The sequence below is a fragment of the Mustela lutreola genome, chromosome 11, assembly GCF_030435805.1.
Source record: "Mustela lutreola isolate mMusLut2 chromosome 11, mMusLut2.pri, whole genome shotgun sequence".
In the NCBI taxonomy this organism is placed as follows: Eukaryota; Metazoa; Chordata; class Mammalia; order Carnivora; family Mustelidae; genus Mustela; species Mustela lutreola.
In genome coordinates this window covers 57,665,261-57,689,752 of record NC_081300.1, presented here as the reverse complement: position 1 = coordinate 57,689,752, position 24,492 = coordinate 57,665,261, and the positions used below count along the sequence as shown (strand labels likewise).

Here is a 24,492-nt window from a genome sequence, read left to right as displayed (position 1 = left end):
GTGTTAAACAACAGCTTATCAGCGTTTAGCTAAACAAGGCGACGTGTAACACGCCTTGAGCAATGAACATACGGGAGGGAAGCAGCAGTTAGCCTAAAACTGTTATCCTGGAGAATGGGGCTGCCGTGTTCAGCCGGAGCCATGCCTGTGCAGATCGGGAAGCAGCCAGGGGAAGATGAGAAAGGGCTACAGTGGGCAGAGGAAACTGGTTCCAGAACTAGGGGAGCTGTGACATCCCTTCCCTCCTGGCAGGCTTCACTGGCAGGACACCTTTCCCCTCCTTATTATTAGTCAATTACTCCTTATTATTACTTTCCCACAGCACTTAGCACTGTTCATGCTACTTTCTCAGCCAACAGTTCCCCGGCTTTGAGAATCATCCACATATAATCACAGGAGGTAGCTAGGACAGTATTTTTCTTCCCATATCACAGATACAAAAACAGAGGCTGAGATATGCTTGAGAAACAGAGCCAGTAATGGACAGAACTGGGCTCAAGCCCAGGGCAAGAATGGATTTCAGCACAGTGTGGCCTCCCTGCTAGAAAGAGCTAGGGGTGCGGTATTCACTGAAGACTAGGAAATGTGTCTCCCTGGGAACGAATCATTCACTGGTTTTGAAATGTGCATAACTGCGAGCTTTCTACTGCCCAAGCAACCAGCATTCTCAGACGAAGCCCCTGTGTGGGGCACAGGCTGATCACCGGGGTTTCCTGCAGAAGTTTCACAGGTTATAAGACACACCAATCCCTAAATCCACATATGCTTTTACATAAGCTTTGAGGGCAGTTTTCAGGTCACTGTGTGCCCAAATCAATGAGGGTAGAGATGTGACCTACTCTCCCACAGGACAGAGGAAAAGCCCACGCTGGACATCTGGGAACTCAGGTCTGGGTGAACCAGGAGTCCCATGTGCCCAACTGGGACCAAGGGACCCACAGCTCATCCCAGCATTGGCCGCAGGTTGAGCTGAAAGGACGTGGCTCTACCCCAAGAGCCTCGGCGAGCATCACTTCCTAGTCAAACGCCCGACTTTTCTGCTGAGTGAGCTCAGTGTGCTTCCAGGAGTGAGTCCCCTGTCTTTGTCGCCCCTGCCGTCACCAGGATTGGTTGGAGCTGAGCAGTAACACCCCTACTGGGACTGATGAATTAAGAATTTCAGCCAGACCTTGTCTAGTGTGGAACATGGTACTCTAGCCCTGCACTAACCTGCCTTGACGAGCAGCATCAGAGAGAGGAATTCATTCCTTGGGGACACCTGTCTCTCTGTCACAGGTGGAATTACTTGCCAGGAAGAGCTTCCACTGACAGGATTGCCGACCCCTGTTTCATATGATGGAATATCTCTGGTAGCCTCGATGGGGGTCGGGAGTTTTGCTACCAAGAGGATGCTATGGCAACAGAGAACCCCCAGGTCGGTAGTGCACTCCCCGATTCTGCCCATTGGCTGGAGCCCTGCCACCAGAAACTACAGGACAGGCCACATGAGACACAGGGAAGGACAGTTCCCTCCAGCCCAGCAAAGACAGTGCTTGGCTTTCATGCCTGTTTTCTTTCCTGTTTGACACGAAGCTACAGAACACTCACAGATCAGTCCCCTGGGCCTTGCTGAGTTTCCAAGCGTCCACAGGCAGGACGATGCTTGTCGGACAAAGGAGCTGGCGGTCTGCCCGCCTTCACGCTGTGTGGACCCTCCCATTCCAGTCGCATGCAATGGATTCTGATTTCGCGGGGAGTCCCGCCTGGTTCCGCACCTGCCCACCACGTCCCTTAAGGGCCCTGGACCCAGGCAGGAAACATCACACGACCACACAGCCGAAGGAGGGGTGGAAGGGCGGGGGTTGCTGGCCAGTGGGGCCAGGCGGTTGCTGACCTCGAGACTGAAGCAGCTCTGGCCTCCCAGCCGGCAGCTCCCGGCGTCCCCGTCGGCCCGGCGGTGCAGAGGCTCTGGCTCGTCCCCGTGCTCCTGCCCCGGCTGCCACTCCAGCTGACCTCTCAGTTTGGACTGTCAGGTGCAGGGGAGGGATTCGGATTTGTTTTGTCTTTAATTTGCAATAAACAACGAAGGAGCGGGGAGGGGGGAGCGGGGTAGGGAGGAGCAGGGAGGGGGTTGCTCAAGGAAATAGACGGGTGAGGTAGACGAAGGAAACCACCGGAGGAGGAAAAGCATGAATGGACACAGCGCCGCACGAGAGGGACGAGCACAGACCCACAATGAGGATGAGCAAAAGCGATCTGAGAGATCTGCAGAGCAAACAAGAGACACAGAGCAGGAGGAAGGCAGAAGACCGGTTACACGGCACATGCAACGGGGATGCGTGAATCAGAAACTCGACCGCAAGCACGCTACCCACGAAGGATACGGAAACAAGGCTCCTCCTTCCTCGCTTGTGGTCGAGCAGCAAAAGCCATAATCCAGGCCGCAGCTGGGTCATGCACCCAAGGGCGATGCATAGGAAAGCAGTCCTTGGAAGGCCACTCCACTCCGCCCTCGCCCTCGGCTCGGGGAGGGCAACGACCTTCTCCGTCCGCGCCATCCTTTTCCCGGGCCAGCTCGTCTCCCCACTCTGGCTCATCTTCCAGTGGGAGCGGGTGGGCCTGGCTGCCTAGGGCCTCTCGGACCCACACTGGGCCCCTCTGGCCATCATCAACCCAGGTAGGGACGCATGTGCTCCTGAGCGAGTCTGCTAAGTATCCTGACTGTGAAATGAGTTTGTACTTTGTTTTAAACTCCTCTGCTTCTTCATCGAGATGGCCAGTCGTTTGAGGCACCAAAAAAAAAAAAAAAAAAAGGGAGAAAGGATGGACTGCGCCGATCCCTATCGCTTCCATTGGGGTGAGCCTTGTGTCGTGAGGGAGGGCCTCTAAGCCAAGAGCAGCGGCGCAGTTAAAAAAAAATAAAGAGGAAAAAGGAAAAAGAAACAAGAAGTAAAAGAAAATTAAAAAAAAAAAAAAAAAAAAAAAAAGAACCCAACCAATAGAAAGGGTTTGGTTGACACTTGAGGCTTTAGTACAATGCAGGTTTGAAATCATAACCAAGCAGCCGAGAGCAGAATGAGTTCAAGTGCAGCAATGCCAGCGAGGAGGAGGAAGAGCAAAACGGAGCAGGGAGGCGGAGCCAGGAGCCCCCTTACCTGCAGGTCCGGGACCAGCTCCTTCCCCAGGTTCCCGACCAGGGAGTCCCGGGACACGGAGGTCACAGTGGAGAGAAAGCTGGAAGACTCTGTGAGGTGGGGCAGCGGGGACAGGCCTTCCAGGCGCTCCCGCAGGCCGTCCCCGATCCGGTTCACCTGCTCCAGGAAGGCCTGCAGCTCCTTCCTAAAAGCCTTCATCCTCGCGTTGATGGTCCCCAGCAGCGGGGGCTCCTTCTTGCCCCCCTCGCCCGTCTCCCCTGCCCCCTGGACGTCAGCCCCCGGTGAGGCCTCCCCACTGCCCTGCAGCCCCGCGTCGTCGCCGAAGCCGGCGGTGTCCGTGATGAGGCGCTCCACGGTCCGCTCCAGCCGCTCGGCCTCGTGCTTTATGCTCGCCAAGCACTCGGTGTCCTCCCTGGCCCGCAGGAGCTCCGCCGCGCACGGCTCGCTCGCTTCCGAAGGCTTGCCGCTGCCGAAGCCCGACGTCTTCTCGAACATGTCCTCCGAGTCGCTCTCGCCGCCGATAGGGCCCTCCCGCTTGGGCTGGGGCTGGCGGCCCTCCTCCCCATCGCTCTCCTTCTTGCCCTGGTCGCTGTCGGCGTCGCTGTCCCGGGGGCTCGGGGCGCGTGGGCCCAGGTGCGCGGCCAGGTCGTAGCGCTGCACATTGGACAGCAGCACCCGGTTCTCGTACTGCAGCTTCAGCACCTTCCCGCTCAGCTCGTTGATCTGCAGCCGCGCCGACTTGAGCTCCTCCTGCAGAGGGGCCCCGCTGCCCGCGCCCTTGCCCGCGCCCTCCGCCAGCCACCCGGGCTCCGGCCGGGGCTCAAACTTGAACTTGCTCAGCTCGTGCGTCAGCTGCCGGTTGTGGTCTTCGATCTCGGATATGGACCTCCGGAGCAGCTCGGCTTCCTCCTCCACGAACTGCAGGTGCCGGCGGAGCTCCGCGGAGGACTCCAGGGAGTCGCCGAAGGGTGAGGTAGGGATGCTCGCCACTTGGTCCCGGCCTGAACCCTCTCGCTCATACTGGACCCGCAGGTCCTCCATCTCCGCCTTGAGGCCCCGGTTCTCCACCTCCAGCTCCACGATCTTCCGGCCCAGGATGTTGGCCTCCTCTTCCACCAGCTTCAGCCGCAGCTTCAGCTCCGCCTCCCTGGTGCTGGGTGGCCCACCCGCTTCCCCGGTGGGCAGAGGGCTGTCCACATCTCCATACAGGGCCTTGTACTTCTGGAGCTCCTGTTCCAGCGCATCTTTCTCCCTCCCCAGCTTGGCCATCTTTTTACGCATCAGGGAGCCTTCCTCTTTGGCAAACTGAAGCTGGCACTTCAGATCGGTACTGTCATCCTGCCGGGAGAGAACAGCCCAAGAGAAGGGTTATTTGAAAATACCACATGTCCGTATTTTCTTAAAATTTCCCTTGCACCTCGCCCTCCAACACACACATATGCACACACACACACACACACACACAATGATCTTTCCATTAGCATGTTGAGTTACAGGTCAAAGGACCCAAGACAATGCCATCATAAGCCCAGGCCTTCACGGGCCAGACACGGCAAAGGCCTATGGCCTGTGGCTTTGTCTCAGAAACCGAAGAAACCAAACAATTCATTTGGGAACAACATGCACGTGGAACCCATGATACAGGTGACGACGGCAGAGGACGTAGAAAGCAATGAGACCCGGTGCCTGTTAGCGACACAGCAGTCCCTCGCTACTGTGTGGGTCTATCCGACGAGTCACCAGTGCTGGTGAGAGATGCCGGAACTCTCACGAAGCCTGGGGTAGCAAACAGGCTTCAGAAGTGAGCTCGACGTGTTGCCATTCATTTCCTCCAGTGTGGACCTCACCATCTAAAGCAGCCAGCAGCCCACAGGAGTTACCAGGACGGGGAGGCCCTATCAGAACCCGACACTGCACTGACTTGCTGAGATCCTGAGGTGTGGCAATTCGCCTCTACTCCTCCCCTAGTCTCTCCACCCCATGCATATCACAAGGAGGACAGGAGGACAAGGACACGGGATGACAGGCAGGAGGGGGCTTTTTGGAAGCCATGGTGTGGAGAAAGTACATGCTCTTGCAGTTAGGATAAAAGGTCGCAGACCTAACACCTGGGTTACCCCAACCTTTCACCAGGCAAGGGCAGGCAACGTGAGAGCCCCCGCTCCTGTTCCACTCCCTTTACTTGCTCTAACACAGCAGGAAGTGAAACTCAGAAACCCCAGGCCAGAGTTAAGTGTTTGAAAACCAGAGATGTGGTTCTCACTGGACTCACTACAGGACTCTGTAGGGTCACCAAAGCAGACTGTCACTAAAAAACCATACTTGCGTGGCTGAGGTCCTGAAGGCAGGTTTTGGAACATTTGGAAATCTGATTGTGCCTTCCCAGGGCAGATCTCCATGCCTGTGACCCATTCTAACAGTTTTGTGGGTCTGCAGAAATGTTTCACTGGGCCCATTCATGAATGGGAGAAATGACGGATTTCGTGAAATCATTGCTCTCTGGCTACTACAAATTTCCAAAGGCTGCTGTGGGGACAAAGACTTTGGCAAAGGCTTCCCCACCACCCAGAGAGACCGGACAACATGGTAGCTGTGCCCCATCAGCCCTAGGGGAGGGAGAGGCATCAAACCAGTCTCCCGGGGGGCACCTGGGTGGCTCAGTGGGTTAAAGCCTCTGCCTTTGGCTCAGGTCATGATCCCAGGGTCCTGGGATTGGGCCCCGCATTCGGCTCTCTGCTCAGTGGGGAGCCTGCTTCCTCCTCTCTCTCTGCCTGCCTCTCTGCCTACTTGTGATCTCTAAAAAATAAACAAAATCTTTAAAAAACAAAAAAACAAACAAAACAGTCTCCCGAACAAGTCAACCCTCTGGGGAAGAGTGAACTTTCAGATCCTTGTGCTCAAAAGGTCCAGCAGAGTTACAGGCAGGTTTCACCCTCAGAGAACAGGGCTCATTCTCTGCCCTGTCCTTGCTGCACACTTGCCATCGTGTAGCAAGATACAGAAATACCCACCTTGGTGCCTCCCAACTGTCCTCCTTCTACCTTACCTCGATCCCCCCTCCTGTACCCCAAACCCACGGAAGGAAAAAATAAATGATGTGGCAGGGAAGCCTCTAGGAAAAATCCAAGGCCAACTGTGAGCCAGTGCCACGTGGGCAGGAAAGCCATACTGTATATAATCCTAAGACTAAGGGAAAAGCATGCTTGTTTGTTGATTCGTTCATTCTTTCAGTGAATACGGAGAATCCACCATGTACCAGAAACCGGCACGTTACTTTTAAATGACCCCAGTTTCTTAAAACTTTCAAAATCAGATCAAATGCACCCTTTCAGTTATTTGGTAAACACAGATCTGCAAGAAGTCGATGCATCCAAATGCAGACAGAGGGCTCTGCCGTTCACATGATGGGACAGAGTTTAAATAAGCAAACAGACGTACCAGGGGAAACAGACTGTCAACACTTTGTAAATGGATTAGCTTGGGGGTGAAGAGCCTAGGATGGGAGACAGGGCGGTGCCCTCAGCCCCAACATTTCACTTGAAAGCCAGTGTGTGTCCTTAGTCCAATATCTCCTAAATGATTCTGTCTCCACCTTGAAGCACAGAAATCCACCTCTGTATCTGAGGACCGCAGCCGACTTCATGGAAGAGAATGTCGCCAGCCCCAAGAGAACACCACCATCTGCCCACCTTGGGCCTGGGCAGACCCAGGAATGGGCAGGGCCCCCTGCTGGGACCAATGCCCCACCCTCCCGTCCATGGACACCTGCAGTCCTGAGGCCCTGGAAGGTGGAGGCCAGGCTGGACATGGGCGGACAAGGGGCACTATTATCTGCATAGCTCAGACCAAGATCTGGGAGTCTCAGGTGATCTTCCCTGAGGATCTTCCCCCACGAGCTGAACTGAGAAACCGAGGCAGGCGGTAGCGTCTCTGAGAGGCCTGCAAAACCCCGGCCTTCCCAAAGGCTCTGAAAGGCTTAGCTCCAACAGCTTAGGGTAGGCAATCCAAGAGTCCTCACATCACATTGATTTCTAGAAACCCTAAACCTCATAACCCCCGCCCCCACCCAACCCTCCCCACAAGTCTGACTAAAACCAGAACTGCTCTCCCGAATCTAGACCCCAGTCTGTTAGAGAAGCAAGATTCTATGACGCACCCTAAGGAGAGTCCGATTCATAGATTACCTGAGGATTGATAAAGTATCCAAAAAGTCTTCTTGTTCCTTAAAAACAGAAACTACACACACACCAGGAATTCTAAGGCAATGCAAGCATGCTGTCACGTCTACTCAACACCATGCGCGACACCAGACCTGCCACCAATGCTAAAGCCGGTTTCCAAAGAAAAGACAATCTCTGGAGCCAAGGGAGTCAGATTCGCGAGAGGGTCAGATTCGCTCACTCTGGTCCAGGCAGCTGGAGCTGGGCGCTGTGCCTGCCGGCCAGTGGCAACCCTGAGAGTGGGGGTGGGGGACGGGGTGGAGGAGGGGCAGAGAGAGGAGGCACAGAGAGAGGAGGCCCAGGGAGCCGGGCTCAGTCTGTTCTGGTGGCAGGGGGCCACTCCTTCTCATGAGATGGGCAATCGCAGCCTCAGCAGAAGGAGCAAGAGGCGGGATCCCCATCTTACCTGGCAACCACACGCTTTCCAAAATCCTGCCAAAATTCCCGGGGAGGGGGCTAGGCTGAATCGTAAGCTGAAGGATATCGAGCTCTGGTTTCAAGAGATCATCAGCTAGCTCCAGGAATGCAGTATGAAGGCAGACGGTCCAGTCAGACTTTCCACACCACAGGCAGAGAAGGCAAGCACAGCACAGAGGGGAGGACGCACGTGGGACCAGGACCACCACCGCCACCACCACCACCAGCAGCCGGAAAGGCCTTGTCAAGCAGCAGAAATATATCGCTCTGGGTATATATTCTTTGGCTTGCAAGTCTGATGTCTAGCCAGCACCCCAAGCGCTGACTCCTCGCGTTCCTACCTTGCGCCGGGGTGCCGGTTTCCTTTGAGTTTTGGTTGCAGACCTGCAGTTTCCAAGGCGCTCGGGTCCACCGCTCTGCTGGACAGAATACTCCTTTCTCAATGATAGCGCAGGCGGAAGGGGGATTCAACCCATTCCCGGTGCCCGGAGTAATTCTCAAGACACTCCCGAGGGCAGTGGCACCTGTTTCTCAGCCCGAGGGACCCCCCACCCCCACCGCCCAGGGAATGCAGTGCCATATGGCTCAGTCCTTAATGGGGAGGTGGTCACCATCTTAAGGGAGATCTGCCCTGCTCAGGAGCCAGGAAGCTGAGACACACTCGACGCCCAGGAGGGTCCAAGCTCCCAGCCCCGGGACTGCGGATTTTAATTTCCCCATTATCAGTGGGTGGCAAAGTGAGGTGAGGAGAGTAGCGAGGGCAGAGCAGAAATGTTAATCTTGGGCACTCCTGCTGTCCCATGGCCTGGTTCTCCTTGAAGGATGTTCTGGGCATCAGTGAGTGGCTAAAGGCGCAACAGAGCGGATAGAGTGTGGAGTTCATGGGCAGGTCGGCGGAGCTCTCGGTTACCCAGATTTCTTGAGCCTCTCTAATTACTACTTGTGCTAAGAGCTCAGGGAGCTGACATCCCACTCCTGCCTTTACTCTCTCCCAATACCTAATGCCAGTAGCATTCATTATTTTAAAAATTCTTATTTATTTTTTAAATTTCTTTTCAGTGTTCCAGAGTTCATTGTGTATGCACCATACCCCGTGCTCCATGCAGTCCATGCCCTCCACAACACCCACCCCTGGGCTCACACAACCCCCACACTCCTCCCCTCCAAAACCCTCAGTTAGTTCCTCAGAGTCCACAGTCTCTCATGGTGCGTCTCCCCCTCCGATTTCCCCCAACTCCCTTCTCCTCTCCATTTCCCCATGTCCTCTGTGTTATTCCTTATGCTCCACAAATAAACAAAACCATATGATAATTGGGGGGGGGGGCAGAACAAGAAAGGAATCCAGGAAAGCAAGTGTTCAGAAGAGTTCAGGCATTGCTGCAGAACACACACCATGTACATGGAAAGGGTGATGCTGTTACCACCCCCAGCAAGAACACTGCACCTTCAATTAGGACAGTTTGGATACTGTTTGGCTTGCACGTTAAAACAAAAACAAAAACAAAAAAACAACCCAACACCGAAAACATTGCCTTATGAGTGACCCAACACCACACAAGCTGTACTGTTTTACTGTGTGAATGACTGAAGGCCAGAAAATGTTTCGCCAGTTGTGAGTACTACCAGAGAGCCCTGAATTACACCAAATTATGCTTCACAGAGTCCGTCTGTTCTTGCCTTTCTTGAAGAAACCACCAGCTTCTCGGTACGAGAAACAAAACGAAAGAGCTGGTGGGTTAGAGTGAACATTTTCACCCCATGGAGGTTTTGAGTGAGTCCCCATTTTTGGAGCAGGTCATGTTTCTTTGAATATTTTAAAGGCAACACAAGCACTTTTGAGACAATTCAGAATGAGGTGATTGCCCCTTGAGGAGACATAACATGAGAAGGATTCTTCTGCTTACCTGGTTAAAGGTTTTCTTTTCTTTGTATGTTTCCCGGCTGCCTCTTCTTTTCAGGGAACTCTGAAATAGATCCAAGGGACATTCTGTTAGGGAGGGGTCACGGGCAGGAGCCGGCACCAGGCTCACACCATCCCCACTAGTAGGGGACACACCCAATGGAGAGAGGCTCTTCCCCATACCCTGTACTGGAATCAAGGAACTTTTTACAGCCAATGTTTAAATGCTACAGAATAAGCTCGGCAAAGTCTCTGAACCCTCATGATTGTACCTGGAGTGTTCCTCAATTATTCAGCTTAATGACAAGAGAGGTAGTTTGGATAATTTTAAATAGTGGGGGAAAGATGGGAGAAACGTAGGCATTTTAGGAAACAGGTATGTAATGTTTCTGGAGCTGCCTTACCTTCCTAATTATGTTTTGTTGGGGCAAATATAAAAATTAATTGGTATGTCCTGAGTGCCTATGGGTAAATGGCCAGATATTCAAATGGTAGGAAAGGAGAGAAGGGTGGCCTATGTTTAGGGAGAAAACCTCATCCAGGTCACAACACAGCCCCCTTCGACTCATGACTAAACCTACATCTTCAAGTTCTTGTAAGTCCATACGTGACTCATGGGACATGGCCTTGGCTGTGTCCTTCAGTGGGCTGGGCCCCTGCCTAGTTCTACATATGGTGCCGTTCACTTCTGCCTGCTATCAGCACGAAATCCATCTGAAATACAAAGAGGATTATAAATAAAAGGCCCGGGGATGTCTGAAATGGAACAGCAGGAAGCCAAGACAGTCCCTGTTAAAGTATGAAGACTGAAAGAACCAGCCAGCAGTTCAAGAAGCATCACAGCGGGAGACAAAGGGACGTGAAGCCTGCAAAGATGAAGGGAATCCTGAGATAAGCCAGGAGAAGGTGGTTTCGAAGGTTACAAGACTTGCCAGCTCTCATTCAGACCCCAGCAAAGCCTGCGAGTGGGAAGGGGCTTTCCTTGCCCGCCGGCCCCTCCCCTCCACAGCCCTGCCGTACAGGAAGCACCAGGAACAGACCTGGAAGCTTGGATCCTCTGGGAGTTCCTGTCAAGGGGGCTCAGAGCCTCTCTGCTCATTCCTTTGCTGCCCAAACAGCCTGGGAAGGAGGCTCACACACATCACTTACGTCAAGGTCAGACCTATAGTAGTGAACTCAGTTCTGTTTACACTCCAAGTGACTCACTCATAGAAAGCCAGCGAGTGCCATTTACTGGATGAATTTCAGGGTTATGAAATAATTCCAGCCACCCCTTACCCTCTAGGAGGCCAGAGGACTGGAGAAAAAATAGCAGTTGAGAGAGGGTGAGAAGGTTACAGAATCAGCATGGAGTGTGAGTACTCCTGGGTCAGCCACGTCGGTGTGTACGGAAACTGATTGTTCAAACCCAGCTGCAGAAGCAGCTTTGTTTCTTGTAGCCTTTTTGGTAAAAGCAGGGTCAAAGTAGAAAGAGAACCAACGTCTTCCAACAAGTTATATTAAGTCTGTGTTAAGAAAGGCTTGAGATTTACTACCCAGAGTCCATAGGCTTTCCAAGATTTTTCACGCGGCAATGAAGGGGCTTCTTTGATTTGAACGAGCTGAACAAGATGAACGCTTCTGATGTTTCGTGACAGAGAAGAGTTACAATAAAGAAGCAGGGAGAGAAACCATTCCCAAGGAAGGCTTCAGCCTATGGGATTTAATTCTGGGACCGATGTCTGCGTAGTCAGCCTGCTGTCCCAGAGTCTCCCTCCACGGCATCATTTGCTACCCAATGACTGCAAAACACATTGTGCACACCCAAAAGGAAGCTATCTGGAAGTGACATGAGAGCTAGAGGTGGAAACAGAGGAATTACGGTGCTGCATTGGTTGGGGGTAGGGGGGAACACCTGGGCCAACCAATGGGGAGCCTGTCTGTGCACAGATCCCTCCACCCGACCTGATGGGGTCTCCCCCTTGCTGAGCCCTGAGTGCAAGTGCGTCAGAGTCCCGTGATACTTCTAGCGAATCACAGAAGAGGTGGGGCGGGGAGGGGGGGTATGGGATCCCCCACAGAGGTCCCAATCACAGCAACAACTACAGGGAAAAACCATGCCAAGATTAAAGTTAACCAGAAACTGGCAGGAACTCTATGAAAGAAACCATACAATTTTGGTGCTAGACATAAATGCTTGATGCTGTCTGATGGAAAGACCCTATTTTATCAAGATGTCACATTTCGCCCATATCATTGTAAGTATGATGTCATGTTAACCAAATTCCTTTCTTTCCATATATATAATGTAATATATACACATATATACATGAGAAGTATTTATGAGTGTGTATACACACATGCACACACACATAGACTCACACACACAAATGCTATTTGTGTATATGTGAGGGAGGTAAGAATATGGAAAGATTTGACAAAATGATTCAAAAATTCATCTTGAACAGGGGCTGGCAAACTAAGGCCTTCAGGACCAATCAGCCCACAGCCTGTTTTATAAATGAGTTTCACTGGAGCAAAGCCTTGGTTATTACTGTCTACTTTGTACTACGGAAGGACATCTGAGGAGCAGTGACAATGGCCTCCAGAGCCGTCGCATTTACCATCCTGCCCTTTTCAGAAAGTTTGCTGACCTCTGACCTAGAAAAATAAATTGGTAAAAACAGCCAAGAACACTCTGCAGAGGAAGAATAGGACAGCAGCTTTGCACTATTAGGTGTAGAAATACAATATAATGGTTTGGTGCTGGTACAAAAATAGGCAGATAAATGGAACAAAACAGAAAGCTCAGAAATAAATTTGAGACTATATGAGATTTTAACAGTTGATATGGGTAGCATCTGAAAAGTGGGGGGAGAGAATGGACTGTTTGGTACAGGCTGGATAAACTACTGGCTAGCACAGGGGGGAAAAAAAGCAAGATCAATACCAGGTATCCCCCCCCCAAAAAAAAATCCACATGAATTAAAAATCTAGATATAAGAAATCATAAAGGAACTAGAAAAAGAAAATCTCTATTCTTGGGCACAGCCTTTATAAACATACACAAAAAAGCCAAAACATACAAGGAAAAGACTGATCAAGTGGACTGGTAAGATTTTAAATTTTTATGTTTCAAAAAAAACCCAATAATTTACAGTATTAAAAAGCAAATGACAAAATGGAAAAAAGATTTTTCTAGTACAAGACAGACAAAAGAGTAATATTTTGCAAGCAGCAGGAAAATCATTAAAAAATAAATGGCCAACAAACACATGATTACTGGCAATTGAAATAAAATGCCATTTTTTCACTGAGAGGTTTAGAGACCAAAAAACGCAGAACACCCAGTGTTGGCAAGTGTCCACAGAGGCAGGCACTTGTATCCAGATGAGTGAGAGTGGGCATTACATCCCACAGCATTACCGGTGGGAAAAAGAGCCCGATGAACGCACACACTGAGCCAGGAATCCCACCTCTGGAAAGAAACCACTAAGTTCCCATGACTCAGACAGCCTTCACTCACTCAGTATTAACAGTATCTACTATGTTGCCTTGTCTGAGCAACAGAGTAACAAGTCTTTATTTCTAAGGAGCTGTCATGAGAGTGTGGAGAGTCACACAGTAAGAAAGGAAACAACAAGAACAAAGTAATTTCTGCTGGCCTAAGGAAACTGCAGAGATACTGAGGGAAGACTTTGGGTAAGAATGCTGATCACACTACCTTTTCTAATAGCGAGTGAGTACTGTGGATGGTGTTAAAATTATGTTTTTGAAGAATACTTCCAGATTCAGGAAATAGAACACATTAAAAGAAAAATAGAGGTTGCAAACATCATGTATTTTGTGATTTCAATTTACATCTAATAAAATATCAATAGCGATATGTCAGAAAAGCAGACTGGCAAAACAGATACCAAGTGTTAATAGTGTTCATCCTCAGGTTATGGAATTATGAGTGATTTTTATTTTCTTTTTTGTGGCTTTTTATAGCATCCAAATTACCCACAGTAAATACTATTTCCTTTACAAGTAAAACAAAACAAAACAAAAACAAAAACAAAAAAACTGAGGAAATTATTAAAGAGGTCAGAGAAAAGAGGCTCCCACTGATATCTTATGTAGGATTGCCGTGTTTTTTTTTTTTTTTTAACATATAATGTATGATTTGTTTCAGGGATACAGGTCTATGAATCATCAGTCTTACACAATTCACAGTGCTCACCATAGCACAGACCTTCCCCAATGTTCATAATCCAGCTACCCTATCCCTCCTTCCTTCCCCCTCCCCTCCCACAACCCTCAGTTTGTTTCCTGAGATTAAGAGTCTCTTATGGTTTGTCTCCTTCCCTGGTCCCACCTTGTTTCATTTTTCCCTCCCTTCCCACCATGGCCCCCGTGCCCTGCCTCTCAAATTCCTCATATCAGAGAGAGCTCCGATTGACTTATTTCGCTCAGCATAATACCCTCTAGTTCCATCCACGTCATTGCAAATGCCAAGATTTCCTTTTCTGATGGCTGCATAGTATTCCATTGTGTGTGGGGGGTGTGTGTGTGTGTGTACCACACCTTCTTTATCCACTCATCTGTTGATGACATCTAGGTTCTTTCCATAGTTTGGCTATTGTGGACATTGCTGCTATGAACATTGAGGTGCACATGCCCCTTCAGGTCACTACATTTGTATTTTTAGGGTAAATGCCCAGTAGTGTGACTGCTGGGTCATAGGGTAGCTCTATTTTCAACTTTCTGAGGAACCTCCATACTGTTTACAAGAGTGGTGCAGTGGTGTTTCATCAGAAATTATTTGCCAGGAGCACCTGGATGGCTCAGTGGGTTGAAGCCTCTGCCTTCGGTTCAGGCCATGATCTCAGGGTCCTGGGATTGGGCCCCGCATCGGGCTCTCAGCTCAGCAGGGAGCCTGCTTCCACCTCTCTCTCTCCGCCTGCCTCTCTGCCTACTTGTGATCTCTCTCTCTGTCAAATAAATATATAAAATCTTAAAAAAAAAAAAAAAAAAAAGAAATTATTTGCCAGCTTCTTGGATCTCTTTTTGTGAGCTGACATTGTTTTTATCAGCCTGGTGCTTCAGGCATAACTATATATATGTATAATCCATATGTATATTGTTTTTAAAAGACCAGGAAGCCCCCTGAGGAGTGAGGGAACCCACCAGGTGCCCCACTCTACCACAGGTGCCTGGCGTCTGGCTCCCTCACTGACTGACAGACGGTCACAAGGCCCCCAGCCTGGGGTATGGTGTCTTCCCAGGCTCACCTGCTACTTTGGGTCTCCTGGCCAAGGGACCCTGAGTGTAGGATGGTTTATGTGCATGTGATTCATGGCCAGTTCATTTCTCTAGAAGATTCAGAGATCCAGTGGAGAATCTCTTCCAAGAAACAATAAGAAAAAGGGGAAAATGTTGACCATCAAATAAACCAACCCCAGAATGGAGGACTTGCCTGCTGATTCATTAGACTCTTTCTTTTTAGTCTGGCCAACAGCCAGCAAATCAACTCTAAATTCCTATTGAAAGGAGAAAAAAATTGAATTTCTCACTCCAAATTGAACCCATCTAAGGCTGATGCATTTGCTGGGTATTGAAAATGACTAAATAAAATATGACGTTAGGCAATTATTTGGACTTTCAAGTCATTTCTTAATATTTCCTATTTTAAGCCAACCAGTTTCTTCCAGGCAATTTCAGAAAAAAAACGAACAAGCTCTCAATTGCTTAAGTGTTTCAGAGACAGGCTTTGGGCTTAAAATTCAGATTAGTAATAAAAAGAGACAAAAATCATGATCCTGTGAATCATGAGTGAGGATGGGAAGGAGGGTACGGATGTAGACAGGTGACTCTCAGAATTCTTAGAGATCCTTTTTATCTAGAAAGCTGTTTAAGTTTTGGGGGGCTGATGTACAGCACACGTGCTTATAAAATCTTATAAAATCAGAATAAGAAAATGAAGAGGCAGAGGCCTTCTTTCTGTTTAGGAGAAAGTTACCAAGATTCTCTTACCCACATTAGTCTCCACTGAAGTGTTAGGAGATGTGAAGGTAAGACTTACGAGCTTCTCCTTTAGTTAGAAGCAGCAGGGCCTGGCTGGAAGATGACCTTTTATTCTTCCTTCCTCTCCACTAGCCTCTAGATGGCTCCCAGGGAGACTGGTTCCCATCCTGCCCTAGAATCATTGCACTCAGCTCAAGTCCATGCACCACTGTTACACTGCAGAGCCCTGTAAACAGAGTCCTCCGCGGATTCACATCCTCCATGGCCACAACCGAAGGAAAACACTTTCTCCTTGGCTGTTTGGGAGAATAATGGTGGATATTAACAATTACTGTTTGTTGGGCACACATTCACATCAGGGGCAATGCTAAACCCTTCCTTTCTCCCTCCCTCCGTCCTTTTCTTTCTGTTAGTTATGAGAAAGAAGGGTGGTGGGCAGAGGGAGAGGGAGAATCTCAAGCAGACTCCCCGCTGAGTGTGGAGCCCAACATGGGGCTCGATTCCATAACCCTAAAATCAGGACCTGATCCAAATTAGGGGTCAGATGCTCAACAGATGGAGCCACCCAGGTGCCCCACTAAACTCTTCCCTTATGCATCTGATCTCATCTCATCCTCATAAAAGCCCTGAGAGGCGTATGTTATTACCACTGATGAACAGAGGAGAAAACAGTCCGAAGTGAGATGAGGTTTCATGGTGTCCCCCACTCCGAGATGGGGCTCCAACCTGAGCCAAACTCCACCCCCTCATTCACAGTCCCAGCCCTGAGAGCCTCCAGGCTGCCTTCTGTGCTTCTGACAGCACAATCTGCCAATCTAGGCTGCTTTTCTTTTTGTTTTCGAGGTTTCTGAGCCCCGAGTTGCTAAGTCTTCTTGTACAAAGAGTCTCTCCTTTCTCTGGCGAAAGAGCACAAAGACCTATTACCGGAACAGTTGCAAATTGCTATGCTCACGAGGTACCTCATGGCTATGAAATATTTGTTTGCACTGGTAGTTTCTGAGGATCGGAGGCTGCAGACAGCACAGGTCCTTATATGGAAAAGACAGAAGCTATTATCAGAGGACAAAATGCTACAAAGTAAGTGAGAAGAGAAGACTCTATTGGGCTGTCCAGCTCAAGAAAGGTACAGCTGGTTCGGATCCCAGCACCCAAGGCAAAGAGGGAGAAGGCCAGAAGGACAACAGCCTGGCCACAAGCCACACAGTCCAGGCTGCGAGACCTACCTGGGAGGGACATAGACCACCGGCACACCCAGGCTGCCCACCAAAGGCCACCTTTGCTTGGGGAGAGAACATGGTGATAAAAATGACAGGTTGCTGCTTGTGCACATTTGGAAACATGACACGTATCTGTTTCGCAGTAGGGTCTGGTTGTTGCATTTTAAGCCCCAGAGACATTTATCTTGAGGCCCAGTAATTGGAAAATTGTGGTGAAAACATACTACAACACGGCAGTCCCAGCCAAACACAAAATAAATGAAACTGAAGGTGATAAAGCGACGGGTAAATTATCATTACTCTGCAATCAGAGAAATGGAAAATCATGACTATGGCAAGACCGAAACAGTGATGGTACAAAAAATAAAGTGTTCTTACCCCAAATTATAGGAATTCCCAGTGTATACACACACACAGGCACTCAGCAACACCATCAAGCAGTACACGAAATATTGAATTAGAATCTATATTTCAGAAGCTTCTACGGACTCACTGAGTAGGTGACAAATAAGTGGCTGTGGGGCATTCACAGATGTTGAAAATCCATATAAATATATGCTATTTGCCGATCAGAACTGAAGGTAAGGTTTGTGTCTTATTATTAATAATCTGTTCCTGGCTCCCACTGGTTTAGAAAAAATATACTAGTCCATGGAGAGAGGCAGATTATTTCCCAGTCTAACAAAATAATACAAAAAAGTTAGAAGTGCTTTGAAAAACAAAGTTGGGACACCTGGCTGACTCGGTCAGTAGTGCATGGCACTCTTGATCTTGGGGTTGTGATTATGGGCCCCACATGGGGCATAGAGCTTGTTTTTAAAAAAAGAAAAGCCAGGGCACCTGGGTGGCTCAGTGGGTTAAAGCCTCTGCCTTTGGCTCAGGTCATGATCTCAGGGTCCTGGGATCAAGCCCCACATTGGGCTCTCTGCTCAGCAAGGAGTCTGCTTCCCTTCCTCTCTCTCTGTCTGCCTACTTGTGATCTCTGTCTGTCAAATAAATAAATAAAAATTAAAAAAAAAAAGAATACTTGTAGAAATTCTTTAAAAAAAAAAAAAAAGAAAAGCCAAAAAATATAAACAAGGGGCGCCTTGGTGGCTCAGTGGGTTAAACCACTGCCTTCAGCTCGGGTCATGATCTCAGGGTCCTGGGATCGAGCCCCACATCGGATCTCTGCTCAGCGGGGAGCCTGCTTCCCTCTCTCTCTCTGCCTGCCTCTCTGCCTACTTGTGATCTGTCAAATAAAAAAAATTTTTTTAATTAAAAAAAATATATATAAACAAATGTTAAAATGTTGTTCCCCTTTTCAGAGAAATTCATCACTTACTTTTCTTTCAGGTGCACATAACTTAAGAAAATACTTAGTACTTCAAACAAAAGAGCACATGAAACACTTTTAAATTACTTATGGTATATTTCATAATAATGAGCCATCACATCCTTTGGACCTTCTAAATTGACTCCAAGTATTGTTCTAAATAACAGAGTGTGCTATTATACTATTAAAATGTATGCATACAAGGGCGTCTGGGTGGCTCAGTGGGTTAAGCCGCTGCCTTCGGCTCAGGTCATGATCTCAGGGCCCTGGGATCGAGCCCCACATCAGGCTCGCTGCTTGGCGGGGAGCCCACTTCTCCCTCACTCTCTCTGCCTGCCTCTCTGCCTACTTGTGATCTCTCTCTCTCTCTCTGTCAAATAAATAAATAAGTAAATAAAATCTTTATGAAAATGTATACATACATTTGTCAAAACTCAATGAACATAAATTTAACACCTGTGCATTTCAATACACATAAATTAACAAAAAAATATAAGCAAAATTAAGTTCTAGTTAATAATTATTTATTTAAGGTATATTTAAGGTAAGTGAATTGGTGCCTACATTTTCAAATGTGTCAAAAAAAGAAGGTGGGTTAATAGATAAATAGAAGGCTAGATAAATATCTGATGAATCAAATATTGTAAAATGTTAATGCAGAATTTAGATGGTGAGTATACAGGTGTTCACTATAAAATTCTTTAAGCTTTCCTGTATGTTTGAAAATTTCCCTAGCGTTGGAAAAAAATGCATTATGCACACAAATTCCCGATTTCACTGAAAACAGCTGCTATAATATTGTACAGCCATTAAAAATTATGATTACTAAAAATTTTTAATAACATGGGAAATTTTTCATAAAATGCCCACCTTTGAGATGTAGGCTAAAAACATAAATTTAATTATCTCATCAAGATTAAATACTTCTGTCTTTGAAATATTTAGAAGCAAGTACACTAAAATGCTAGCAGGTCTTAGCAATGGGCAGCAGCATTATGGGTGACTCTGTGTTTTTCCTTACAGATTTTTTTTCCAGGAGTCAAAATGATTATATATTACTTTTCCAGAAAAACCCTTTTAAGGATAAGAGAACTGACCCAGAATGCAAACACACCCACTAAACCTACCACTGTGTTACTTTGGCCCCATGTCCCCCGGAAGCAAGGCACAAGACTGATGGACTTTCCCTCAAGGGAGACAGGAAATTAAGCTAAGGGATTAGCCCCTAGGCGGGATTAGCTCCGTGCTGCTGGAGATCATCAAATATATTTTCACACGGAGGACAAAGGAGGGCCTAATGGACATGGGGGGGGGATAGCAAATGGATCTGAGATTCTAATCACCTCCCCAGCCGAAGGCTTCCTCTCAGAGACGCTCCCTGACCAGGCGGAGGCTGACTCACTGACCCGTGTCTGTCCGGGAGCCCTGTTATCTGAAAGCTCTGCTCGCCTCCATTAATCATCCACCAAAGGCTCTGAGATCTGGAAAGCAGCCCTGGCTAGCATTCTGCCTAAAGCCAACACTGTCCCTTTGGTAAATAATCGTCTGGAATTCTCATCTCCAAACCAGAGCACCTGGGATTCCCACCACTAACACCAAGGCACACTCTTTAGGGATTGAAGAGGGGACAGGAGATGCTGACCCCACAGTTTCGTGACTCCTACGGAGCCAAAGCTCTCTCTAGTCCCTGTCTGCACCACCCCGTTTGGGGGACTGCAGAGGATTCAGTCAAGCAAGACAGCCACTGCCTTTTGAGGTGGGCCAGCCAGTGAGCATGGGGAAAGTAAGGGGCTTCCAGCAGAACGTAATCTGGGAGGAACAGAACAACATCACGGCAGGAATACTGACCTGCCCTAAGTGCAGAGCCGAGGGAAGCCCCGGGTTGGGGGCAGCGCTCTGTGAAAGCAGGTATCCCTGGGGTCCAGCGAATAAGAGCAAGGAAGCCCACTCTGTCATCCATGGTGCTGTCTTCTGTGAATACACGGGACAGAAGCCTGATGCCCGAACCGTGCATATTGCTGCCGGCATGTCGTATCCATGCAACAGACCATAGAAACACGATCAGCCACCAGAGCCGGTGTGGCCTCGGCAGCCCTCAACAGTCAAGCCAGAGCAGCCACCGTAAGAGCCACTGTCGCCTTCAAAGCCCTTACTTCAGGATCGGGCGGTGACAGTGGCCGTATCACAGAGCCCAAGGGCAAACGTGTTATTTGGACTTGCAACAGCCTTTTGTTAGGATGGTTCCTCCCCAGGCTGTGTATAGATCCATTTGTGCCATCAAGCCAGATCCTAATGGCTCCTGAGTCGACAGAGGACAGAGGCTTAATCAGGAGGCACCGTCTGCCTGCAAGCTTGTCCTGCTGCCTTCTCTGATGCAGCTTTGGGGCCGCGACCCGCTGGGCGGATCACTCATCTCTGACGAGCCTGCTTGCCTGCTTCTGAGTCCTCGCCTGTCCCAGGGTGAGAGCAGATGTCCCTGGTCCCTCCGACCTTCAGACCCTCCGAGTCTCCTCTTCAGCGGAATCACTCCCTCCCATAGCAGCCTGGGTTGGGAAGCCTGTGGAGGAGGAGGGGAGACCACACATGCCCACAGCACCTTCTGTCTCGCACTTTCCAGAACGGACAGCAGGCATGGCAGTAACCTTGCAAAGGTTCCCTGAAGCAGCCAGGGATGTGGGGAGGGGAAGGTTACACCTTACTTTGGGGTGTTGTCCCTGAAGTGCAGGGACAACTTGGGGTTGAGGTGTTTTTGCTTTGTCCGACAGCCCTCTGTTCAGACATCTCTGGCCCCTCAGGGGCTCCAGTGCCAAGTTCCTGCACTTGGGATGGGGCCATGTTTCCATTCTCCTCACACCACCAAACATTTTGCACGTTTCCAGGAGGAAAGTCACAGCTAGGGGCCGGCCATGCCACTTCTGCCTGCCTGGCCAGCACCACACATGGACTTGGGGGGAGGGGGTGCACGGTGCTTCAGAAAAGTAGCTGATGCTCCCACAAAGAGTCCTCTGGAGGTTTAAGTAGCAAGTAGCCTGCAAATGGGAAAAAGCTGCCGGAGAGGCCTTGTTTTATCCCAGAGGATGTCCGCTGACTTCTTCTGTGTGCCGCTCAGCTCACACTTCACGGGGTTCTGGTCACACATCTCTGTACTCCACTGATATGCTGTGACTCTCCTTTTAGGCATTTTATGTCTTCCTTTACCCTCTGGAGTACCTACACCTAAGAGCTCTCAGAGTTGAATGTGTAATTTCAATTGTTTTTTTTAAGTAAGAGCTACATCCAGTGCGGAGCCCAAGGCAAGGCTTGAACTCATGACCCTGAGATCATGACCTGAGCTGAGAGAAAGAGGCACTTAACAGACTGAGCCACCCAAGCATCCCCTCAGTTGGCTTTGAAAAGCTTTCATAGTATGGCTTTAGGGAAACTTCATAAATTTGAAGATTTTTGTCATCCAAAATCTGTCCACATCTTTATGAATTTTTAGTTTCCCAGTGAGCATATGAAGACCTGCATGTTATATGTGTAAAAGGGAAAAGTGGGCGAAGACCATGGGTATTCACATCCAAATCCAGGTAAATCACTAGTAGTCTGTGACCCTGGGGTAGCTCCTTGAGCTCCTAGTACCCCAATTTCCCTATTTAAAAGTGGTAATAATATTAATGCCTACTTTGTATAAAGGTTTCTTGTAAGGACTAAATGAAATAATATGCTTAATAAAGTGATTGCCATGGCCACAAAAAGCAAACATTAGCTAACCATTTATGATTCTTTACTTAATATTTTCAGATGCTAATCACCTTTTTTCCCCCTAAAGTAGAGGGGGTAAAACCATTATAATTCATTCCAGCTTTCTTCTCTCTACAGGAGCAAAACCAGTGTTCACAAAAATGTCTATTTTACTCTACATGAGGAAAGTATGTTTGAAGTGTCAACTTTGTCAACTCTGTTGTTTCCATATATTCTCTTATTTTTGCACTTTTTTTTTTTTTGGTAATAGAAATTGGCTATTTCAGGATGCCTGGGTAGCTCAGTGGGTTAAGCCTCTGTCTTTGGCTCAGGTTGTGATCTCGAGATCCTGCGATTGAGCCCCGTGTCAGGCTGTCTGCTCAGCGGGGAGCCTGCTTCCCACCCCCACCCCCCACCGGCCTCTGCCTACTTGTGAACTCTCTCTCTGTCAGATAAATAAATAAAATCTTAAAACAAAAACAAGAACAAAAGAAATTGGCTATTTCAGAACTTCAAATTCATATCCCAGGTCACCTAAAATCTCGCTATTGTCACTGAGGAAATTTTACCTTAGAAAGAAATCCTCTCTCACACTGAGTGGACGTTACTTCCATCGCTTCGGGGAGGTGAGTAGGTCAGATTTTCCACAACACACTTACGTGTGCCAAGAGCCACTGGCAAAGATGCGTAGGATGAGTCAAACCGTGAGGAGAAAAATGAGGACACGTGCTCTCCCTCACCATCAGATCCTATCATAGCCTAAGGCTCAAAGGGAGACACGCCTCTTTGGGACTGACAAGGTTTTTCTTTGACACAGTCACATAAAGTGTGTGGCATCCCCAGGCGCGAAGGCATATTTAACTACCCAGACCATCCCCCACAGCACCAGGGGCTGGTTCTCGTGGCAGCAAGGGGAGGTCATTTATTGATGGGGCCCGTCACCTTCTCTTTGAAAATCTCAGCCTTCGGAAAGATACCTTCTAAAAACACTAATTATCAGAGACACAAACGGACACTCCTACGGTAATGTTTACTGCATTTTACTGCATCGTTATTCACAACAGCCAAACGAGGGAAGCAATCCCGGATGAACGGATAAGCGGAACAAGTGGTCATCATACAATGGGAGGTTATTCAGCCATAAAAAGGAAGGACATTCTGATACACGGGTGAATCTTGAAAACGTGGTAGGTGAAATAAGCCAGACCCCCTCCCCCCCAAAAAGGAAAAAAATTGTGTACTTCCCAATTATGTGGGATACCTAGATTAGGCAGATTCAGAGAGCCAGAAAGTAGACGAGAGGTTACCAGAGGCTGGGTGAGGGAGGAACGAGGAGTTGCTGTCTAATGGATGGAGAGTTTCTGTTTGGGATGATGGAAAGTTCTGGAGATAGTTGCGATAGCTGCACAACATTGTGAATGTCTCCAATGCCACTGAATTATACACTTAAGAAGGACAAAAATGGTAAATTTTATGTTCCGTATATTGCAGAACAGTAAAAAACAAAACAAAATCAAAAACAAAAACCTCCTCCATCTCAAATAGCCTAAAAGCCATAGCAAAACCCTCCAAACAAACCTCTAGCTATGGATCGCTACAGCTTATATTTTGGGTGTCACTATAAGACCCTGTGATTTATTTCATTTTCCATGTGTACAATACTATAGATTCTCTCTCTCCTTTTATGGCTTAGAAGCTAAGATTCACTAGTACTGTTTTTAATCTGTAAAATACACATTCAGATGGATTCAAACTGCTAATAAATGTTTTGAAGGCAGCTTTTAAACAGTGACCAAAGTGTTAGCAGGTTTTTTTTTTTTTTTCTCCAGGGCTTTGCTTTTTTTTTTTTTTTTTAAAAAACAATGGCACATTTTAAAATTCTGTTTTATTATATCACCAAAGGTAGTTTTTCCCCACTGATGTTTTAGATCCATACATTTTAACCAACTACTACCTGCAGGCTCTCTTCATAAGAAACACATCATTTCTCTGTGGTCATAGCATATTTGTAGAAAAAAAAATTTCCAAACTTACCAGAAAATTTGGATTTTTTTCATGGCCGTATCCAATCTTAAAACTTGCTGGAAGCAATGCAGGAGTATCTTCTACAATACTTTCTTTTTTGTACATATGTACAGAAATACATTGCTTTTATGGAAATATGGGAAGTAAAAAGAATGAAAGGAGAAAGCAGCTGGAAAGACTGCAGGTAAGAGAGAGGGACAAGACCAGGGAAAAGGGCAAGCCTTATGTTCTGTCCCTAGACAGAGCTCTAGCTGACCAGCTACCTTATTAGCCCTTGTGTCAACTGAGAGGTCAGGACCCTGACACTTGCCTTCTGGTGGGTCAGCAGGGAAAACCTGGTGACGTGACAAGACACCCAGCAAAGGACCGCCGTCCAGAATGTCAGGAAGCTTAGCAGACTTGCTGCTTCTATTCTGTATCTAGTAACTTGTTGCACTATGGCCAAAGACCTTGTATTCAAGGTCTGGCCTCCTCACAACACTTCTGGGAGATGGGTGTCATCATTTGCATTTCATATGTGAGGGGAAGTAACTCACCCACCGCTCCAGGTGGG

The 24,492-nt window shown here is 48.2% G+C and overlaps 1 protein-coding gene across 8 annotated transcripts in view; it reads right to left on the bottom strand.

Annotated features, from left to right (window-relative positions):
- The window catches only part of MTCL1 (microtubule crosslinking factor 1), a 124,465-nt gene that overhangs the window by 40,916 nt on the left and 59,057 nt on the right, over positions 1-24,492 (bottom strand). For 4 of the 8 annotated variants that reach the window (XM_059138750.1, XM_059138745.1, XM_059138749.1 and 1 more), the window contains exons 4-6: positions 9,676-9,735; positions 3,135-4,472; positions 1,874-2,005 (exon numbers count right to left, since the gene is read on the bottom strand). In XM_059138750.1, coding sequence (XP_058994733.1) covers positions 1,874-2,005; positions 3,135-4,472; positions 9,676-9,735 — 1,530 coding nt within the window. Of the gene's footprint in view, positions 1-1,873; positions 2,006-3,134; positions 4,473-8,112; positions 8,191-9,675; positions 9,736-24,492 lie in introns of all 8 variants that reach the window. The other 4 variants (XM_059138747.1, XM_059138741.1, XM_059138746.1 and 1 more) reach the window with 2 other exon arrangements.